This window comes from Elephas maximus, chromosome 4 (genome assembly GCF_024166365.1).
Source record: "Elephas maximus indicus isolate mEleMax1 chromosome 4, mEleMax1 primary haplotype, whole genome shotgun sequence".
Lineage (NCBI taxonomy): Eukaryota > Metazoa > Chordata > Mammalia > Proboscidea > Elephantidae > Elephas > Elephas maximus.
In genome coordinates, this window is record NC_064822.1 from 184,578,682 (window position 1) to 184,600,814 (window position 22,133).

Sequence of the window (22,133 nt, forward strand, 5' to 3'; positions counted from 1 at the left end):
GATGCAGTTAAAGCAGCGCTTAGAAGGAAAATCATGGATTTAAGGGGTTATGTTACAAAGACACTTTGATGGGGGAAACAAACATCAAATACTTCTATAAGAGAACATATCCAGACACCACATCCCAACTATTTAAATGGTTTGATTATTCCCACGATTCAGTTCAATTTTTACCAACTTCTGCAGTCTGAAATTGATCGAACATGCAATCAGGATGCACTGATAATTACTGGTGATCGGCATGTGAAAGCTGGAAACACAGAAGAAGGATTGGTAGTTGGAAAATATGGACTTGGTGATAAAAACGATGCTGGGGATCAAATGATTCAATTTTGCAAGACCAATGATCTTTTCACTGTAAATACCTTTTTTCACCGACATAAACAGTCACTACATACATGGACCTCGCCAGATGGAATACGCAAGAACCAAATTGACTACATCTGTGGAAACAGACGATGGAAAGCCTCAGTATCATCAGTCAGAACAAGAAGAGGGGCTGACTGCAGATCAGATCATCAATTACTCATATGCAAGTTCAAGTTGAAACTGAAGAAAGTTACAAGTCCACGAGAGCCAAGGTACGACCTTGAGTATATCCGACCTGAATTTAGAGACCATATCGAGAATAGATCTGACACACTGAACACTAATGACTGAAGACCAGATGAGTTGCTCAAGGACATCATACATGAAGAAAGCAAGAGGTCATTAAAAAGACAGGAAAGAAAGAGAAGACCTAAATGGATGTTAGAAGAGACTCTGAAACTCGCTCTTGAATGTCGAGTAGCTAAAGCAAAAGGAAAAAATGATGAAGTAAAAGAGTTGAACAGAAGATTTCAAAGGGTGGCTGGAGAAGACAAAGTCAAGTATTATGATGATATGTGCAAAGACCTGGAGATAGAAACCCAAAAGGGAAGAACATGCTCAGCATTTCTCAAGCTGAAAGAACTGAAGAAAAAATTCAAGCCTCGAATTGCAACACTGAAGGATTCTATGGGGAAAATATTAAATGATGCAGGAAGCATCAAAAGAAGATGGAAGGAATACAAGGAGTCAGTGTGTTCAACCATTTCAGGAGGTAACATACGATCAAGAACTGATGGTACTGAAGGAAGAACTCCAAGCTGCACTGAAGCCACTGGCATAAAACAAGGCTCCAGGAATTGATGGAATACCAATTGAGGTGTTTCAACAAAGGAATGCAGTGCTAGAGGTGCCAAGAAATTTAGAAGACAGCTACCTGGCTAAATGCCTGGAACGGTTCCATATTTGTGCTCATTTCAAAGAAAGGTGATTCAACAGAATGTGGAAATTATCGAACAATATTATTAATTTCACACACAAATAAAATTTTGCTGAAGACCATTCAAAAGTGGTTGCAGCAGTACAACGATAGGGAAATGCTAGAAATTCAAGCTGGATTCAGAAAAGGATGTAGAACATGGGATATCACTGCTGATGTCAGATGGACCCTTGCTGAAAGCAGAGAATACCAGAAAGATGTTTACCTCTGTTTTATTGACTACACAAAGGCATTCAACTGTATGGATCATAATAAATTATGGATAACACTGAGAAGCATGGGACTCCAGAACACTTGATTGTGCTCATGAGGAACCTATACATAGGCGAAGAGGCAGTCGTTCAAAAAGAACAAGGAGATACTGCAAGGTTTAAAATCAGCAAAGGTGTGAGTCAGGGTTGTATCTTTTTGCCATACTTACTCAATCTGTATGCTGAGCAAATAATCCAAGAAGCCAGACAATACGAAGAAGGATTGGAGGAAGACTCATTAACAACCTGAGTTATACAGATGATACAACCTTGCTTGCTTAAAACGAGGAGAACTTGGCTGCAAAAATGGGCTCAAACATAGCAATGATTGTGAGGATGGTGCAGGACCAGGCAATATTTCGTTCAGTTGTACACAGGGTTGCTATGCTGGAAACGACTTGACGGTACCTAACAACAGGAAGATTTATGAATCAATTGCTGAAACATATCAAGGTTTGTGTCTTTCAAACTGAAATGCTGCCATCTCTTGGACAGATAGGAATTACTGATTAGTTTCTATAAACTATTAATTATGAACAAATAAAGGACATTCTAGTAAATTCAAATTACAAAGTGGTTTGTGACATAAACACAGTTAACCACAATGTAATGTAAAGGCATGAAGAGGAGAATCTCTAATTTGGTTTCAAATTACACATCCCAAAATCTATCCACGGATTTCCAATTTGACTAAGTATTGTCGATACTTAATCACAACTTGTCACAACTTTATAAATCCCCCTTCCATCTCTGCATAAGGTGTGTGAACACAAGTTAACCTGTCATTGCTGCTGTTACCTGCCATCAAGTTGGCCCCCAACTCATGGCAGCCAAACACTGCCCAGTCCTGCACTACCCCCATGATCAGCTGAGGACTGGACCACTGTGATCCATAGGGTTTCACTGGTTGATTTTACAGAAGGAGATCACCAGGCCTTTCTTCCTAGCCTGTCTTGGCCTGGAAATGCTGCTGAGATCTGTTCAGCATCAGAGCAACAGGCAAACCTCCACTGACAGATAGGTGGTGGCTGCATGTGAGGTGCATTGGCTGTGAATCAAATCCAGATCTCCCACATGGAAGGGGAGAACTCTACCACTGACCCACCAATGCCTTCTGAGTTATTCTTTCAAATAATCCACTTTAGAAACCATAAATAATACAAGAAAATGATAAATTTGTAATCATTTAATCTGAATACCGTCAAGGATAAAGGCAGAGAAATGAAGCATTTTTTTGGGTTGGTAAACCTGGGCTACTAATACATTTAACTTGGTAATTTATAAAGGATAACCCATACCCGTTGCCACTGTGTCCATTCCGACTCATAGCTACCCTACAGGACAGAGCAGAACTGCCCCTATAGGAGCAGGTGGTGGATTCAAACAGCCGACCTCTTGGTTAGCAGCCGAGGTCTTAACCACTGTATCACCCCAGGGCTCCAATTTATAAATCAACTTATCAAAATCTGATTTAAGCTATTAAAATATGGAAAATAAAAGATCTCAGTATTCTTTAATAATACTAATAAAATAGTACGAACAATATTCTGTGCTAGAAACTTTGCATGCATTATTTCATTTAATTCTCACAACGAAGCTATGTGGAAGATACTATTATTATACTCTATTTTGTCAGTGAGGAAATTGAAGTTTAGAGAGATTAAGCAACTTGTCCATGGTCATAAAGGACAAACAGAAACTGGAACCCAGCTCTGTCTGTATCTACAGCCTCAGCCCTTAAAAAAAAAATTAGCCACTATTATATGTTTCTTTCATAAAACACACCAGTCCTCCATGTTTTAAAATGATACTATATTAATAGTGCTATCAGTGTGATGTGGCTGGAAAAAAATGATTAGAGGTCTATATACTTACTAACCAGGGGAAAATCCAGGTGATTTCAGGGGACAGTATGTGATGAGTACAGTATATGACCCATCAAAACTCTAGAAATCTTAAAAAAAACCCATTGCCATTGAGTCAATTCCATCTCATGGCAACCCTGTAAGGACAGAACAGAACTGCCTCATAGGGTTTCCAAGGAGCAGCTGGTGGATACAAACTCCCAACCTTCTGGTTAGCAGCCAAGCTCTTAACCACTGCACCATCAGGTCTCCCAGAATCTGGGGGGAAAAAAAAAAAAAACCGTTGCTGCCAAATTGATTCTGGCTCATAGCGACCCTATAGGACAGAGTAGAACTGCCCCATAGGGTGTCCAAGGAGCAGGTGGCGGATTCAAACTGCCGACCTTTTGGTTAACAGCCAAGCTCTTCATCACTATGCCACCAGGGCTCCAGAATCTGAAAAGGCTCCTTACATTCCAATTCTAAAAGGAATAGAGGCTCTAATAGGACAACGGTGGCCATGTCTAAAGGTCATTCAAAAAGGCTCCTCCCAGAGACAACAGGAAGTCTGAAAGGACACAAGAAAACTTCACAGGCCTACTTCCTATTTGGCTGTCTCATCTACTCTGCAAAGGCGGAGAACACCCATTTCATAGTACGACTTCCTTCCTGCATTCACCAGGGGTTCTTCCCTGGTACTAGGGAGAATCTTGATTGATTCATTCATTCATTAACTCATTAAACTAGTATTTATCGCACACCTATTATAATACAGAGAGGAGCCCTGGTGGCACAGTGGTTAAAGCAGTTGACTGCTAACCGTAAGTTCGGTAGTTTGAACCCACCAGCCACTCCACTGGAAAAAGATGTGACAGTCTTCCGAAAAGACATACAGCCTTGGAAATCCTATGGAGCAGTTCTACTCTGTCCTATAGGGTACCTATGAGTCAGAATCCACTTGACGGCAATGGGGTTGGTTTTTGGTATTATCTGCCAGGCACCATATTAGGTTATAAAGCAGTAAAATGGACAGATGAGATCCCTGCCCCCACAGAACATATATTCTAGGGAGGAAAACACAGTAAGTTGTATATATTGTAACTTCAAGCAGTCCTAATGGCATAACAGTTAAGTGCTTGGCTGTTAACCAAAAGGTTGGCGGTTCAAACCTGCTCAGTGGCTGCATGGGAGAAAGACCTGGCAATCTGCTCCCATAAAGACTACAGTCTAGAAAATCTTATGGGGCAGTTCTACTGTTACATGGGGTCACTATGAGTCTCTACACAGAGACCAAAATAACACCATGACCTCTAGAGGAAGATGTTCCACGTAGTAAGAACAGCAAGTACAAAGGCCCTGAGGTAAGAAAAGGCTTACCTGGGGAAGGAAACTAATATGTAAGAAATGAGGAATCTAGTATGTGGAACTCCTAAATACAATGACTCATTTAATCTCAACAACTATTTGAGGTATGTATTACCTCTACTCATAAATGAAGAAACTGAAGTTCAAACTGGTTAAGTAACTGGTTGGACAGCTAGTAGGAGGTAGAGTCATACTCCAAACACAGGGGCCTGATTCCAAAGTCTATGTATGCTCTTTCTATTGCACTACATTTAAGGACAGAGTTATAGCAAAAATATCAACAATTAAAAATAAGTAAACAGATAAGCAAATAAGTACATACAGCAAACTCTTTCTCAAATCCTCAAAAGATCTGGGGCTCACCATTTCATTTTGGGTAGTTTCCCATCTCCCCTCGTTGATATAATTTCCTTCTCTAATTGGGGCAGACAGATCTCAAACTGCCAACTATTTCAGTGGCATCAGAATCTTTTCCTGACATTTATAAGGCCATGTTCAAACAAGCCCATCACATAAGACCCGAGCATAGTGTTCGCTTGTACCAAACACCTGAATGGCGTGGAGATGACGTGGGAATGTGCTTCCTCTAGATGGGCATGGCCGTCTGAACAATCCCTTCCAAAGTTAAAGGCACCAGCAACAGCACTTTCCCTGCCACATCAGTTCTGCGCGTTCATCCAGAAATGTGGGCAGTCTGGAATCTCAGTTGTTAGTCCCTCCTGGTATTACTGATGCTGTCATTTTGCCTCCAACTTTGCTGTGGGCAAGTAACAGGTGAGCAGATCCAAAACATGGAACAGGGCAGTCATTCTACAGCAAGGCAGAAAAGACAAATTTTTTTTTTCTTAAAACAAGATCAGAGTACTTATGCTTTGTACATTTGTATAACATGGACTTGAAAAATATCTACTATGACAGAAGAATAATGACTGAAATCACAAGGGAGGCCTATCTTCTCACATAAATTGTGCAAATACTTGGACAGTATTAATTTTTTCTATTAAAGTATTTCAAGCTTATCTGATAGGTTTTTCCTGTTTTGCTTCTTGATATTCTTGAAATTAACTTTGAGTGTTTATAGTAATTAACTGACATTTTGGAAAAAAGCAAACTCTGCTTAATATACTTTTTTTTTTTTTTTTTAGGGGAAGGGATTAGAGAAAAGAGGTGATTAGAAATTTGGCCAACTGAGTTTTTAAAAAATATATACAAATTTGAAAGTTCTTCAAATGTTTATGTGTAAAGTTTTCTATGGATATTTAAAGAAAAAAATAATTTCTCATCCTTATATCCTAGAGGATATAACACTTCAATGATCTGTCTCAAAAAAATTCAAGGAAGGTTTAAAAATAAATGTTGGTAAAAGCCGCAGCAAAATTTCTCTTCTCTGGAAGAATGAAATTCAACTTCATGTAGTAAATGAGGTAAAAAAAAGCTACAAGTCTATTAACTAAAATTGTTGGAAAGGGTTAAAAGTTATCAAGATCAAATACATGAGGAAAAGCCACTTTATTAAAATACAGTAGTCCATTTAACTACTGTGGGATTCTCCCAGTTCCTGTGCCCCAGAAGTAGTAAAGAACAGCTCAAAATAAATGAATGTGTAACCATAGAGGAAGTCATGTTGTTATAAGAACCACAACTCTGTATTTCCTGAAGTTTGTGTGGTTATATTTGCAAGTGGAATGTTTCATTACTGCAGGTCTTGCACAAAACTTTATGAAACAAACCTACATTAAGTAAAAGCAGAACTGAAATCAATGCCTTTTCTGGCTACTTCAGGAATGATTTCCATGTATTTTCCTAACACAGAATCCCCTTTAATCTAGATGTTTGGCTCCTTCCACACATACCATGGGTGGAGGGGACATTCCAGCTCCAAAGCTAAAATGGAAATAGAATGCAAAGTGATCAGATCATTACCCAGTCACCACCCTTATCAGCAGAAAGCTTGTTTTTAATATTTCCCTGATACTGGCTTGCACTTACCCATCTCCTGCATTTTCAGACAGTTCCAGTACTATCATCCCTCCCTGAGAGATCTCACTCTAATTGTTTCAGAAAAAATGAATTGGACTTGATTGACACGCTGTGTAACATACGGCAGGCAAACCCCCTTCTCCTCTAGCTCTTCGGCCTCTCCTGGGCATGAAAACAGCCAGAACTACAGCAACAGCTGGGGATCATCAAACCGACAGAAATAGCTCCGGAGACTCCAATGGGGTGTGAGGAGGGGGGAGGAGAGGCTGAATATCAGATTTAAACAAATCAAAAGGGCAACAGGAAAGGGAGGAGTGTCAGTGAAGCCCAAGGGTTGGGTCACACCCAAATTTCCTTCACACAGCCAAAGGGATGAACTGTGCAAATGATGGGCCACGTGACTGCGGTCTAGCTTGCCTACCCAGTACCCCAGTGGCACTGAGTCGATTCCAACTCATAGTGACCCTATACTTAAAAAAAAAACAAAAACCATTTATTCTTGGATGGAAGGTCAAACCTGAAAATTTGGATCTGCATGGAGACAGGCTGGGGGTAGGAAGGGAGGCAGTGGTGGTATCTCAAAAGGCTAGCCCTGGTCATCCCCGGCCTGAAGGAACCACTTAGAGGAGGTGAGTCCGTTCTGGGCTGTGCTGAAAGTAAAAATCAACTCCTAGACAGGGTAGGGGAAGGAGGGGTACAAATACATGCCGACCTCGAAGTGGACTCAGAGACCAAACCAGTCCTGAAGGATCCTCTCAACTGGGAAGGATCAAATGCCAGATGAAATCCAGGCTCCCAGGCTGTTCTTGCCAGAGCACAGCTACACCTCCAATGATATCTCTGTAAGCTGGCAGCCCTCTGAGGAGCAGTGCACGAATGTGCCATCTGCCTGACCCACTGCCGGAGTGTGTTCAGCACATATCTGAATGCCCTAAAGAAACGTTACTCTGATCATGCCAAGGGAGCAAGTTTGCATGTCCTGATCAGTGCCTTTTCGTCTTATTAGCCCCAAACCAAAAAAAAAAAAAAACAAAAAACCAAACCCACTGCCATCGAGTCGATTTCGACTCATAGCGACCCTATAGGACAGAGCAGAACTGCCCCATAGAGTTTCCAAGCAGCACGTGGTGGATTTGAACTGCCAGCCTTTAGATTAGCAGCTGTAGCACTTAATCACTACGCCACCAGGGTTTCCCTGATTAGCCCCAGGATCCTGGAATACCCTCTCTATCCCCATACTTGCTAGGTTGCCATTCAACATCACCCAGGCCTCCCCCATCAAGACTTTTTTTTTTTTTTAATTGTGCTTTAGGTGAAAGTTTATACCTCACGTTAATTCTTCATATAAAAATTTATACACGTATTATTACGTGACACTAGTTGCAATTCCTAGACTGTGACAGCACACTCCCCCTTTCTGCCCCAGGGTTTCCCGTGTTCATTCAACCAGCTCCTATCCCTTTCTGCCTTCTCAACCCACCTCCGGACAGGAGCTGGCCATCTAGTCCCACGTATCCACTTCAACTAAGAGCACATTCTTCAGGAGTATTCTTTTCTGTTTTACAATCCAGTCTAATCTTTGTCTGAAGAGTTGGCTTTGGGAATGGTTTTAGTTCTGGGTTAACAGAGAGTCCAGGAGCCACGTCTTCTGGAGTTCCTCTAGTCTCAGTCAGGCCATTAACTTTGGTCTTTTTACGGGAATTTGAGTTCTGCATCCCACTTTTCTCCTGCTCAGTCACCGGGACTCTGTTGTGTTCACTGTCAGGGTAATCACTGGTGGTAGCTGGGCATTATCTAGTTCTTCTGGTCTCAGGCTGATGAAGTCTCCAGTTTATGTGGCCCTACTGGATCTTGGGCTCATATTTTCCTTGTGTTTTTGGTGTTCTTCAGTCTCCTTTGCTCCAGGTGCGCTGGGACCAACTAATGCATCTTAGATGGCCGCTCGCAACCTTTTAGAACTCCAGATGCCACTCACCAAAGCGGGAAGCAGAACATTTTTAAAATAAACTTTGTTATAACAATTGACCTAGATGTCCTCCAAAACCATGGTCCCCAGACCCCTGCCACTCTGTCCCTCAAAGTGTTCAGTTGTGTTCAGGAAACTTCTTAGCTTTTGGTTTAGTCCGTTGTCCTGACTTCCCCTGCACTGGGTGTTGTCCTTCCCTTCACCTAATTCTTGTCCACTATCCAGATAGTGAACTCCCCTCTCCCTCCCTGCCCACCCTAGTAACCATCAAAGAATGTTTTCTTCTGATTTAACCCTTTTCTTGAGTTCTCATAATAGCGGTCTCATATAATATTTGTCCTTTTGAGACTCACTAATTTCACTCAACATAATGTCTTCAGATTCATCCATGTTGTGAGATGTTTCACAATTCCTCATTGTTCTTTATCACTGCACAGTATTCCATTGTGTGTAAATACCATAATTTGTTTATCCATTTGTCTGCTGAAGGGCACCTGGGTTGTTTCCCTTTTTTTGCTATTGTAAACAGTGCTGCAGTGAACATGGGTGTGTATGTATCTGCTCGTATAAAGGCTCTTAATTCTCTAGGATATATTCCAAGGAGTGAGACTGCTGAATCGTATGGTAGTTCTAGTTCTAGTTTTTTAAAGAGGTGCTAAATTGATTTCCAAAGTGGCTGTACCATTTTACATTCCTGACAGCAGTGCATAAGTGTTCCGATCTCTCCACAACCTCTCCAACATTTATTATTTTGTGTTTTTTTGAATTAATGCCAGCCTTGTTGGAGTGAGATAGAATCTCATTGTAGTTTTGATTTGCATTTCTCTAACAGCTAATGATCGTGAGCATTTCCTCATGTATCTATTAGCCACCTGAATGTCTTCTTTAGTGAAGTACCTGTTCATATCCTTTGCCCATTTTTTAAATTGGGTTATTTGCCTTTTTGTAGTTGAGTTTTTGCAGAATCATACAGATTTTACAGATTGTAGAGATCAGGTGCTGATCAGGAATGTCATAGCTAAAATCTTTTTCCCAGTCTGTAGGTAATCTTTTTACTCTTCTGGTAAAGTCTTCGAATGAGTGTGTTTGATTTTTAGGAGTGCCCAGTTATCTAGTTTCTCTTCTGGTGTTTGTATGTTGTTAGTTATGTTTCATATTCTGTTTATGCCATGTCTTAGGGCTCCTAGCACTGTCCCTATTTTTTCTTCCATGATCTTTATCATTTTAGATTTTATATTTAGGTCTTTGATTCATTTTGAGTTAGTTTTTGTACGTGGTGTGAGGTACAGGTCTTGTTTCATGTTTTTGCAGATGGATATCCAGTTATGCCAGCACTACTTGTTAAAGAGACTGTCTTTTCCCCATTTAACAGACTTTGGGCCTTTGTCAAATATCGCTGCTCACAGGTGGATGAATTTACGTCTGGATTCTCAATTCTGTGCCATTGTATGTATCTGTTGTCATACCAGTACCAGGCTGTTTTGACTACTGTGGCAGTTAACAGATCCTAAAATCAGGTAGTGTGAGGCTTTGTTCTTCTTCAGTAATGCTTTACTTACCCAGAGCCTCTTCCCTTTCCATATGAAGTTGGTGATTTGTTTCTCTACCTCGTTAAAAAATGCCATTGGAATCTGGATCAGGATTGCATTGCATCTGTAGATTGCTCTGGGTAGAACTGACATGTTCACAATGTTGAGTCTTCCTATCCCTGAGCAAGGTATGTTTTTCCAGTTATGTAGGTCTCTTTTGATTTCTTGCAGTAGTGTCCTGTAGTTTTCTTTTTATAGGTCTTTTACATCTCTGGTTAGATTTATCCCTAAGTATTTTATCTTCTTGGAGGCTATAGTAAATGGTATTGATTTGGTGATTTCCTCTTCAAAGTTCCCTTTGTTGGTGTAGAGGAATCCAACTGATTTTTATATGTCTGTCTTGTATCTTGATACTTTGCTGAAATCTTGTATTAGTTCCAGTAGTTTTCTTCTGGATTCTCTGGGGTTTTCTGTGTATAAGAGCATAACATCTGCAAATACAAATACTTTCACTTCTTCCTTACCAATATGGATGCCCTCTGTTTCTTTTTCTAGCCTAATTGCTAGGACCTCAAAGCACAAGGTTGAATAAGAGTGGTAATAAAGGGCATCCTTGTCTGGTTTGTTCTCAAGGGGAATTTTTCAGATTGTCTCCATTTAGGATGATGTTGCCTGCTGGCTTTGTATAAACGCCCTTTATTATGTTGAGGAATTTCCCTTCTATTTCTATTTCTATTTTAGAGTTTTATTATGAATGGGTGTTGGACATTGTCAAATGCCTTTTCTGCATCAACTGGTAAGATCATGTGGTTCTTCTCTTTTGTTTCATTTATGTGATGGATTACATTAACTGTTTTTCTAATGTTGAACCATTCCTGCATACCTGGTATGAATCCCACTTAGCCATGGTGAATTATTTTTTTGATATGTTGTTGAATTCTATTGGCTAGAATTTTGTTGAGGATTTTTGCATCTATGTTCATGAGGGATACAGGTCTGTAATTTTCTTTTTTTGTGGTGTCTCTACCTGATTTTGGTATCAGGGTTATGCTGGTTTCACAGAATGAGTTCAGGGGTATTCCATCCTTTTCTCTGAAATACCTTTAAGGGCTAACTCTTCTCTGAAAGTTTGGTACAACTCTCCAGTGAAGCCATCAGGGCCAGGGCTTTTTTTGTTGTTGTTGTTGGGAGTTTTTAAATTACCTTTTCAATCTCTTCATTTGTTATAGGTTTATTTAGTTTTTCTACATCAGTTTGTGTTAATTTAGGTGGGTAGTGTGTTTCTAAAATTTGTCCATTTCCTTTAGGTTTTCAAATTTGTTGGAGTACAATTTTTCATAGTATTCTGTTGTTATTTTTTTAATTCCAGTTGCGTTTGTTGTGATATCCCCTATCTCATTTCTTATTTGGGCTATTTGCTTCCTCTCCTGTTTTTCCTTTGTCAGTTTGGCCCATGGTTTATCAATTTTGTTGATCTTTTCAAAGAACCAGCTTTTGGGTTTGTTAACTCTTTCAATTGTTTTTCTGTTCTCTATTTCATTTATTTCTGCTCTAATTTTTTATTATTTTCTTTCTTCTGGTACTCAAGGTCTTCTTTTGCTACTGTTTGTTCGAGTTGTAGGGTTAATATTTTGACTTTGGTCCTTTCTTCTTTTTGGGTGTGTGCATTTATTGCTATATATTGACCTCTGAGCACTGCTTTTGCTATGTCCCAAAGGTTCTGGTAGGATGTGTTTTCATTCTCATTTGAGTCTGTGAATTTCTTTATTCCATCCTTAATTTCTTCTATAACCCAGTAGTTTTTGAGCAAGGTGTTGTTCAGTTTCCATGTGTTTGATTTTTTTTCCTTGCTTTTTCTGTTATTGATTTCTACTTTTATGGCTTTATGGTCAAAAAAGATGTTTTGGATTCTGTTAAGCCTTGCTTTGTGGCTTAATATGTGGTCTGTTCTGGGGAATGTTCCATGTGCATTGGAAAAGAAACTATACTTGGCTGCTGTTGGGTGGAATGTTCTGTATATGTCTATGAGATCGAGTTGGCTGACTGTGGCATTTAGATCTTCCATGTCTTCACTGAGCTTCTTTCCAGATGTTCTGTCCTTCACCAAAAGTGGTGTTGAAGTCTCCTGGTATTATTGTGGAGCTGTCTAGTTCTCTTTTCAATGCTGTTAGAGTTTGTTTCATGTATTTCGGAGCCCTGTCATTGGGTGTGTAAATACTTATTATGGTTATGTCCTCCTGGTGTACTGACTGTTTAATCATTATACAGCATCCTTCCTTATTCTTTGTGGTGGATTTTGCTTTAAAGTCTATTTTGTCAGAAATTAACATTGCCACTCCTGCTCTTTTTTGATTGTTGTTTGCTTGATATATTTTTTCCCCCCATCTTTTGAGTTTGTTTGTGTCTTTGAGTCTAAGGTCTGTCTCTTGTAGGCAGCACGCTGATCGTGTTTTTTTTTGTCCATTCTCCACTGTTTTTATTGGTGTGTTTTGTCCATTTACATTCAGCATAATTATTGATAAGTAAAAAAAAAAAAATTTTTTTATGAGTTTAGTGCTGTCATTTTGATGTATTTTTTGTGTGTGCTGACAGTTTCTTCGTTCTACTTAATTTTCTGTGTTGTTTTTCTGTATGTACTTTCTTTTCATCTTTTTCACTGTTGTTGATTTTGTATTCACTGAGTCTTTATCTTTTTCTTGTTTTTTATTTTGATGTGTAGAACTATTAGTTTCCTTTGTGGCTACCTGAATATTTACTCCTATTTTTCTAAGTTTAAAGCAATCTTTTATTTCTTAGTATCACACTGACTTCCTCTTCATATGAAAGTTCTATGACTATATTACTTAGTCCCTCTTTTTCCTTTTAATATTATCATCTTTTACATACTGACATCTCTCCCTATTTTCAGTGTTTTACCTTTGATTAATTTTTGCGACTTCTCTATCTGGGTTGTTTGGTTGTTATCTGATGTTATTTTCTAACCAGGGGACTCCGTTTAGTATCTCTTGTAATTTTCGTTTGGTTTTTACAAATTCCCTTAACGTCTGTTTTATCTGGAAATGCCCTAATTTCGCCATCATATTTGAGAGACTGTTTTGCTGAATATATAATTCCTGTTGGCAATTTTTTTCCTTCAAGGCTTTACAGATGTCATCCCATTGCCTTCTTGCCTGCAAGTTTCTGCCGAGTAGTCAGAACTTAGTCTTATTGACTCTCCTTTGTAGATGACTTTTCATTTATCTCTAGCTGCTCTTAAAATTCTCTATCTTTGGTTTGGTTTTGGCAAGTTTGATTATAATATGTCTTGGTGACTTTCTTTTGGGATCCTACCCCGTGTGGGGTTCAATGAGCTTCTTGGATAGATATCTTCCCATCTTTCATGGTAGATATCTTCTTGTCTTTCATGGTATAACGGAAGTTTTCTGCCAACAGATCTTCAACAATTCTCTGTATTTTTTGTTATCCCCCCCCTCCACCCGTTCTGGTACTCCAGTCACTCGTAGGTTATTCCTCTTGATAGATTCCCATATAACTCTTAGGGTTTCTTCATTTTTTTTAATTCTTTTATCTGATTTTTCCTCAAATAAATTGGTGTCAAGTGCTTTATCTACAATCTCACCAATTCTGACTTCCATTATCTCAATTCTGCTCCTGTGGCTTTCTCTTGCGTTGTCTCATTCGTAAATTTTATTGCTAATTGGATTTGTTTGTGGTCTCTCTATGAGTTCCTGCAGCTTGTTAAATTTGTCATTATGCTCTTGTATAACCTTCTTAAGTTTCTCTGTTGCTCTGCCTGTGTGTTCCTTGGCTTGGTCTCCATTTTGCCTGATCACCTTCCTGATCTTTTGAAGAGCTCTGTGTATTAATCTTTTGAATTGTACCTCTAGTAACTCCAAGATCTTATCTTCCTCTGGGAGGTTTCTTGGTTCTTTGTTCTGGCCGCTTGCTGAAGACATCATGGTCTGTCTCTTTATGTGATCTGATATTGACTGTTGCCTCTGAGCCATCAATCAGTCTTTATATTTATTTATTTTATGTTTGCTTACTGTATCCTGGCTTGTTTTATTTTGTTTTGATATGCCCAAATAGGTTGGTCGTGTGAACTACTTTGATTATTGGTGTCTCTGATGCTCTCACGTTCTTGTCACCAGGTGGTTAGAGCTGTTACTAGGTATGTGAGGCCACAAGTCCATTTACTTTTCTTGTGTGGATTCAGTTCAGGTGTTCAGGTCATTGCTCACCAAGTGTGCAGTCCAGGTTCTCACCTACAGCCCTAGACAGGCAGGGCTACACAGGGTTGATTGGAGTAGGCACAGGTATCTGGCTGCAGGAGAGTGTTACATGCTAAGCAAGGTAGGAGGCTGATGGCTACCCCTGACTGCCTAGGTGAAAGGCATGCCCCTGTTTCTTAGAGCACATAGGTGGGTAGGTTTTGCAGCTTGACTTTGGGCACCCAATGCTGTGGCTGTAAGGACTGGGAGGCACCACTTATTCTCAGACCCCTGTCACAGGTGCCTAGGTGAAGTGGGTGGAGCCACTAGTCCTCAGGTCCCTGATGTGGGTAGGTGAGGATGCTGCTTAATGGGCAGGGTAGTGTCAAAAGTCACAAATCTGTCACTCCCTCTTAGCTGCTGCAGTTGAAAAACAGGCTTCACGTATATATTCTGTTGTACTGTGCTAATGAGGGCCTTAATATCGCACACAAGTAAAATTTTTCTCAAGATTATTCAAAAGCGGCTGCAGCAGCATATCAACAAGGAACTGCCAGAAACTCAAGCCGGATTCAGAAGAGGACGTGGAACCAGGAATGTCATTACTGATGTCAGATGGATCATAGCTGAAAGCAGAGAATACCAGAAAGATGTTTACCTGTGTTTTACTGACTATGCAAAGACATTCAGCTGTGTGGACCATAACAAATTAGGGATAACATGACGAAGAATGGGAATTCCATAACATTTAATTGTGCTCATGAAAAATCTGTACATAGATGAAGAGGCAGTTGTTCACAAAGAACAAGGGGATACTGAGTGGTTTAAAGTCAGAAAAGGTGTATGTCAGGGTTATATCCTTTCACCATACTTATTCAACCTATATGTTGAGCAAATAATCCGAGAAGCTGGACTATATAAACAAGAATAGGGCATCAGAATTGGAGGGAGACTCATCAACAACCTGCATTATGCAGATGACGTAACCTCGCTTGCTGGAAGTGAAGAGGACTGGAAGCACTTACTGATGAAGATGTAAGACCACAGCCTTTAGTATGGATTACTCCTCAACATAAACAAAAATCCTCACAACTGGACCAATAAGCAACAGCACGATAAATAGAGAAAAGGTTGAAGTTGTCAAGGATTTCATTTTATTTGGCTCTACAATCAACAGTCAAGAAATCAAAAGATGCATTGCATTGGGCAAATCTGCTGTAAAAGACCTTTTTGCAGTGTTGAAAAGCAAAGATGTCACCTTGAAGACTAAGGTGCACCTGACCCGAGCCATGGTGTTTTTCAACTGCCTCCTATGCAGGTGAAAGCTGAATGATGAATAACGAAGGCCGAAGAAGAACTGACACCTTTGAATTGTGGTGTTGGAGAAGAATATTGAATATACCATGGACTGTGAAAAGAATGAATAAATTTGTCTTGAAGAAGTATAACCAGAATGCTTCTTAGAAGCAAGGATGGTGAGACTACATCTCACATACTTTGGACACATTGTCAGGAGGGATCAGTCTCTGGATAAGCACATCATGCTTGGTGAAGTACAGGGTCGGCAAAAAAGAGGAAGACCCTCGATGAGATGGATTGACACAGTGGGTGCAACAGTCAACTTATGCATAACAATTGTGAGGATGGCACAGGACTGGGTAGTGTTTCGTTCCGTTATACGTGGGGTTGTAATGAGTTGGAACCCACTCGATGGCACCTAACCACAACAACGAAGGCCTACGCTGTTGAAATGGGCCCACATAGGTCTAGGCAGGGGTAAAAGGTGTTCAAAGTCTGTGGATCCCTTATGCGTGTGCCTAGGCAAAGGGGCTCTAACTGCTCTGAGTTCCCAGCTTAGAGGTGCTGGCAGGTTATTTTTTCCTGTTTGTTAATTTGTTCCCTTTCAAAGCTGATGGGCCCCACTTCCAGTCCAGGGGGTGTGGCAATCACTGAAGCCTGACTGGACTGAAACAGAGTGGGGAGGGGGCCTGTAAATGGGAAAGAGGTACTTCCCAGACAAGGGAAGGGTTTTTTTTTTAAAATCTCACTTGGTATATTAGATGCTCACACTTAACCTTCTCAGACTCAGCACCGGTTCTCCCTGGTTCCGGAGGCTCGTGCAGACTCTACGCTGCTCAGTTTCTCCTGGTGTGGAAAACACATCCTGAGCACTACTGCTTACCTGAGCCCATGCTCACCAATCAATCCAGCCTGCAGGGTGCTGGCCAGGTCAGGTCTGGCAAATCCTCGCTGCTTCTGAACTATGTCTCCTTCCTCCTGCTGCTCTGACTCCTCAACTTTGTCTTTTATGTTCAGGGCTCCTAGATTGTCATATATAATTGATTCACTTGTTTTTTCAGGTCTTTGTTGCAAGAGGGACCACAGGACATGTCTGACTACTCTGCCACCTTGGCCTCACCCCAAGGCATTTCTAGATCTTTCAAGACTGAAGTTTTGGACGGTTCCCCACCTTCAAGCCTGAACAGGAAATGATTCGATTGCAGATATCATAACTGCAACTCTCTTTGGCAAGAGTGTTTTGTAACTGGGAGGTTGCATGACAACCTTCAGCTGAACATTTTATTCAACATATCTAATGATTTACTAGAGAAGGCTCCATTCAGGCTGATTGTAGTGCTCAACAAAAAGCAACCACTACACTATCCTCTTCTAGAATAGCTTGCTTATTTTCTAATCCAAAAAGCTGTATCAGTTTGGGCTAGGTAATCGTAGTTGAACCTGGTTTTCTATAATGAGTTCAAAAACCTCACAATAATTGGCTCATTCTGAATATTTTAAGTCAGTATTAAGGAGAGGGAGCCCTGGTGCCACCGTGGTTAAGCGTTCAGCTGCTAACCAAAAGGTCGGCAGTTTGAATTCACCAGCCGCTCCTTGGGAACCCTATGGGACAGTTCTGCTCTGTCCTAGAGGGTCACTATGAGTTGAATTGACTTGACAGCAAAGGGTTTTTTATTGTTGTTACTATTAAGGACAAGAATAAATCCACTAGAGATGAGACTATAAAGAGTTTAAACTGTTTTTTTTTTTTTTTTTTAAATATAGTTCATTTCGAGGTTGCATAACATCAAAGGACAGGATATATGTTAACCAAACTATTGTGACTCTAATCACCTCTCTGTGTGTCCACTTGGGTGGGGTAACTGTATCAATACATTGCTCGGCAATCTTCACAGAGTAATCCTTTATCTAAAATTTAAAAATTAATGTCATAAATATAGTGAATCACTATGTGCACGCCTTGGTCCTTGGTACTAGGTCAGAATCAAGAAGGAAAATAACACTACTCATCTAGATAATACTTTACAGAGTTAACTTTCACACATGGTATCTCATTTGACCCTGTGAGTTAAGACAGCAGACATTATACCCATTAAACAACGAGAAAAACTGGTTCACCAAGCTTAGAGCAACTCAGCCAAGCTCACCATTGGAAAGATCAAACCAAGAATTTGAGGTTCCTGACTACCAGCTCGGTGCTGGAGCCCTAGCTGACTACCACAAAAAGGCTTCCGTCCTCAAGGAATTAATCTCTGATACCTGATGCCTTGGCCAGTGTTTCTCAGATGTTCCAAGTTTCCTCCCAGTAAGAATCTTACCAATCTCATGGTCCAACATCATATTCTGAATCTAACTGAAGACAATTATGGGAAAAGGTTATTTATTAATACCACTAACAATTGACAGATATGAGTTCCTTCTGTAGGCTAGAGTTGTTAATACGAGACTCTGAACAAAACTGAATTAGGATACAGTGCTCAAAATACTTATGCCACTTGGGGAAAAACATCACATTTTGCTTGGACATCATACTGCCCTCTAGTGCCTGGGAAGCACGGTAACCATCAGCAATCTCCGTAGACTATTTCAGCCAATGCCTACTAACCTCCTATTATGTATAAAAACACTTTGCTAGGCATTTGGAGGGAAAAGAAGAGCAAAGACTTAAACATATCACATACACATAACCATAAAAACTACATAAGCCCCTTACAGAGAAGATAAGAAATGTAAAACAAATCACTGTAATTAAAGATACGTGTTATAAGTGCTTTAAGGGTTTATAGATAATAAACTACCAGATTACAAAAAAGAGGATTAGGTAAACTTTCTAAGAGAAGTAGCATACAAAGTGTCTTTGCAGGAAAGACAGGGTTTCACAAACCACAGAGGAGCAGCACTGGCCAAGGCCTGGAGGTGGGAAATGCTGTAAGGTTCAGAATATAACCAATCCTCTCCAATCTAGCTGGGGCATTAAGCTTGTAAAAGGGAACAGTAGAAGGTAGCTGGAAAAGCTGGGTAAGGTCAGGCTGTGAAGGGTCTAGAACTGTGCTGTCCAATATGGTAGCCAGCCACTAGCCACATATGCTATTTAAATTTAATTAAAATACAGTAAGATTAAAAATTAAGTTTCTCAGTCACTCTAACCACATTTCAAGTCTCATAACCACATGCAGCTAGCAGCTACTGTACTGGACGTGCAGGTATAGAACATTTCCATCACTGAAGAGTATTCTATCAGACACTGCTGTACCAGAAGGTTGTATAAAACCACAAACTGCCAATCTTCCAAGGCCGCTCACTCCTAAAAAATGTAAAACCAATCCTTGCCAAAGTCTATAGAGAAAGAAAACTGCAGGTCCTAATGCCTAAGGGGTAAGTAAAAAAGTGTGGTTCCTATTATTCTAGGCCTTTTCAACTGTCAACTAAAACAATGAGAATAGTATCACAGGTATGATCCTGAATAATTATTTCTTAAAAAAAAAAAAGTGTACCAGCTTTAGAATCTTTTTTTCTTTATTAGGAAAAAGACAGAACTATGAAAACTATAAAAGAAGAGAAAGATTATTAGTAGAGATTCTTCTATAATGAAACACAAGACTAAGAGTCATTTCCACTGGGTATCTTTAATTGAGTAATTCAAGGAAGATCTCTTTGTCCCTCAAACACCTGCTTCAGCCCAAAAGGAGTTACCTTAGACACCTTTTATACTTTCACCATCTAATGCCCAATTTCTTTTCTGCAGTTTACAAAATAATATATAGTATTATGCATGTATGTATATATATAAAGTTATCTGAGTCCTCTCCAGACCCAGGAGACACAATGAATTCTAAGTACAAGGTTCTAAGCACATCCGAAAATCAGATAAATGTATGGGGTACTTATCTAAACTTGCCATCCTGATCCTCCTTATAACAACAAGTCTTCATTTCTAGTCCCTCCAGGATTCTGTACGTAGAGAAAGATACTCTTAAGGATCAGGCTGGGAATGTGAAACGTTACAACCCTCTGCACTAGAGAAAGTCAGCAGTAGCAGACCAAAGTTTTTGGTCTCGACCCATACTGCCTCTCCGTCTCTCGATCATCTTCCCTCTAATGTTGCCCTCCTGTTTCTCTGGCATTAGTCCAGAACATTTCTAGATATTCCAAGAAAAACCAACTGCCTCTCAACCAGCTTTGAAAACTATGTGGACACCGATAATCACTCACCTCGTCTTCAGGGCCTTCATTCATTGCCTACTCCACATGCTCAGCTCACCCTGTCGAGGGTTAGAAAAGTCCCCAGGAAATCGCGAAAATTCAAATGTCTTTGAGTGTTCAGAAAAGTAGCATTTATGAAATCAATATTATAGATTACATATAAATTCTGAGAATGGATAATACAGGATTTCCAAGGTAGGAGAAGGAAAATGTTGATAATTCTTTTCCATTCAGATTTGATTCTGAAAGAATTTTCATCAAATTTACAACTTTTTTATAGAACTCAAATCTGTCCATTCTACTCCCAAAGAATAATTTTTTTTCCAGCAGTTTCAGAATACAAAAAGGGCTGTTCACAGAGAAGAACTTCTTGTTGGATGTTAACCAAAAAAGTCTTCTATCTGCATCACCTGTACGTAATTCTAATGCAATTCTAGAGTTTCTAAAAAGATTGGGAAAGCCAGTTCAAATTAACCAAAATTAATAATGTAATACAAGTAAAAACCCTTCCAACTGTTATTTTATTTTGAATTATGGTATCTTAGTGTTCTTGGGCCTTGGAGATAATTATTAAAGTTTTTTCTTCCCTTCCTCCACAATCTAGTCTTGGCTCTGCATGGGTGAAGTAAAGGAATAATAAAGTAAAACGTCCTAAACTCTGTTCCATCTGGTCCTGTAATGCACCCTTCAGTACTACACTCAGTACTGTCAGTTACCTGTTGTGTGCTCAAAACACAGTAATATAAACCCTGGGGGAATCAACTATGCAAAGTCAAAGTCTGGATGGCTACAGAGAAATAGTGACGGGATAAAAAAAAGGCAGCAGTAAATTTAAGAGGAAACAAAAGCATGCAAATCCCAAAGGGATAAATATGCTAACCTTCCCGCAAACTGTGATAAGGGGCCAGGCACACTGCCGAGGAGCTGTCCTTCCCCGGCTTCAGGACAATCCATGAGAGTGGCAGACGCCTGCAGGTGGGCTGACAAATCTTGGTTGTCTCCTCCAGCATGCTGGAGGAGATGTGCGACTCTGAAGGCCAATGTTACAAAAACCAGTCCTCCTTCCCTCACTCCTTGAAGAGGCCATTCATCATTTGCTGAAGAGCTGATTAGCGTGGCTCTCTAGGTTAAAGCGGGCACTCTGCACGTCTGCAGTGCGAAGGCTTGCAGGAACAGCTAGATCCCAAGTCCACTTGGGGAGTGGGGCATGAAAAGCAGTGACAGCAGAAGGTCAGAATCAGTAAGTCTCCTGGCAAAACATTTCTTCCTGTCAGCACTGGGCCTTGACACAAACACCTCCCTCCGCTAGCCAAATGCCAAAAAGCAGGACTGGGATGATTTCAATGTGTAGAGCTGGAAGAGAAGAGGGTTCCCTTAGAGAAAATGCTCGTATCAACCAACCAACCTCATTCACCCAAAATAGCAAACAGTTGGTTTCTTTGCTCAGAACCAAAAGGCGTCTGTCAGACATGCCATATCACATGACCAGGTTCCCTCTTCTCTCCTCTGACTCCCTTCCTTCTTGTGCAAAGCCTGCACAAGCTGGGATGAGAGCTCTAATTTTTCTTGTCATTTGTTTGTAAAGTGTTTTTATATGAAAGATATCAAATGTGGGTTAAAAAAAGTATCAAGGAAAAAACTCTGGAAGAATTTACTTTGAAACAAGCACCTAGAAGGGTACCATAAACATAGTAGTTAACTGACAATTTTGCTTAATGAATGAACAAATGAATGAATAATAAAGCTTAGCAATTTGCAAACATTTTGCTGATAAAATCTCTAAAAGAAGATATAGCTCAGTACATATTTGAGTTTTCTGTTTAGAAATGAAATAAATATTCTTAAAATGCTAGCTAGTGTCAGAGACAATGAACTGGACAATAGTGGCCAAAACTAAAACCAAACTCATTGCTGTCAAGTCAATTCCAACTCATAGCGACCCTACAGGACAGAGCAGAACTGCCCCACAGTTTCCAAGGAGCACCTGGTAGATCTGAACTTCCAACCTTCTGGTTAGCAGCTGTAGCACTTAACCACTACACACCAGGGTTTCGGACTATAATGTCAGTCCACCAAAGATCTGAGATTCCCACCCTTCTCTTGTTAACCTCATCTTACTTCACCATTGCTTTTACTACCTAGGATGTCAGAGTTCCATTATTCAAATTACTGGGTAGGA

At 40.1% G+C, this 22,133-nt stretch overlaps 2 protein-coding genes across 5 annotated transcripts in view; both read right to left on the reverse strand.

The window, feature by feature from the left end:
- The window catches only part of MRTFA (myocardin related transcription factor A), a 138,068-nt gene that overhangs the window by 52,252 nt on the left and 63,683 nt on the right, over positions 1-22,133 (reverse strand). The window contains exons 1-2 of one of the 4 annotated variants that reach the window (XM_049885188.1): positions 20,835-20,855; positions 5,316-5,576 (exon numbers count right to left, since the gene is read on the reverse strand). Coding sequence is in view for 1 of the 4 variants with exons in the window: in XM_049885185.1 (XP_049741142.1) it covers positions 20,835-20,964 (130 nt within the window). In the remaining 3 variants the exon portion in view is untranslated. Of the gene's footprint in view, positions 1-5,315; positions 5,577-6,755; positions 8,943-20,834; positions 20,965-22,133 lie in introns of those variants that run through there. The other 3 variants (XM_049885186.1, XM_049885187.1, XM_049885185.1) reach the window with 3 other exon arrangements.
- Positions 21,207-22,133, reverse strand: part of LOC126076495 (uncharacterized) — a 170,717-nt gene continuing 169,790 nt past the window's right edge. Inside the window, exon 5 of the mRNA XM_049884988.1 lies at positions 21,207-21,307. Within this exon, the coding sequence (XP_049740945.1) occupies positions 21,225-21,307 (83 nt within the window). The 3' untranslated portion in view covers positions 21,207-21,224. The remainder of the gene's footprint in view (positions 21,308-22,133) is intronic.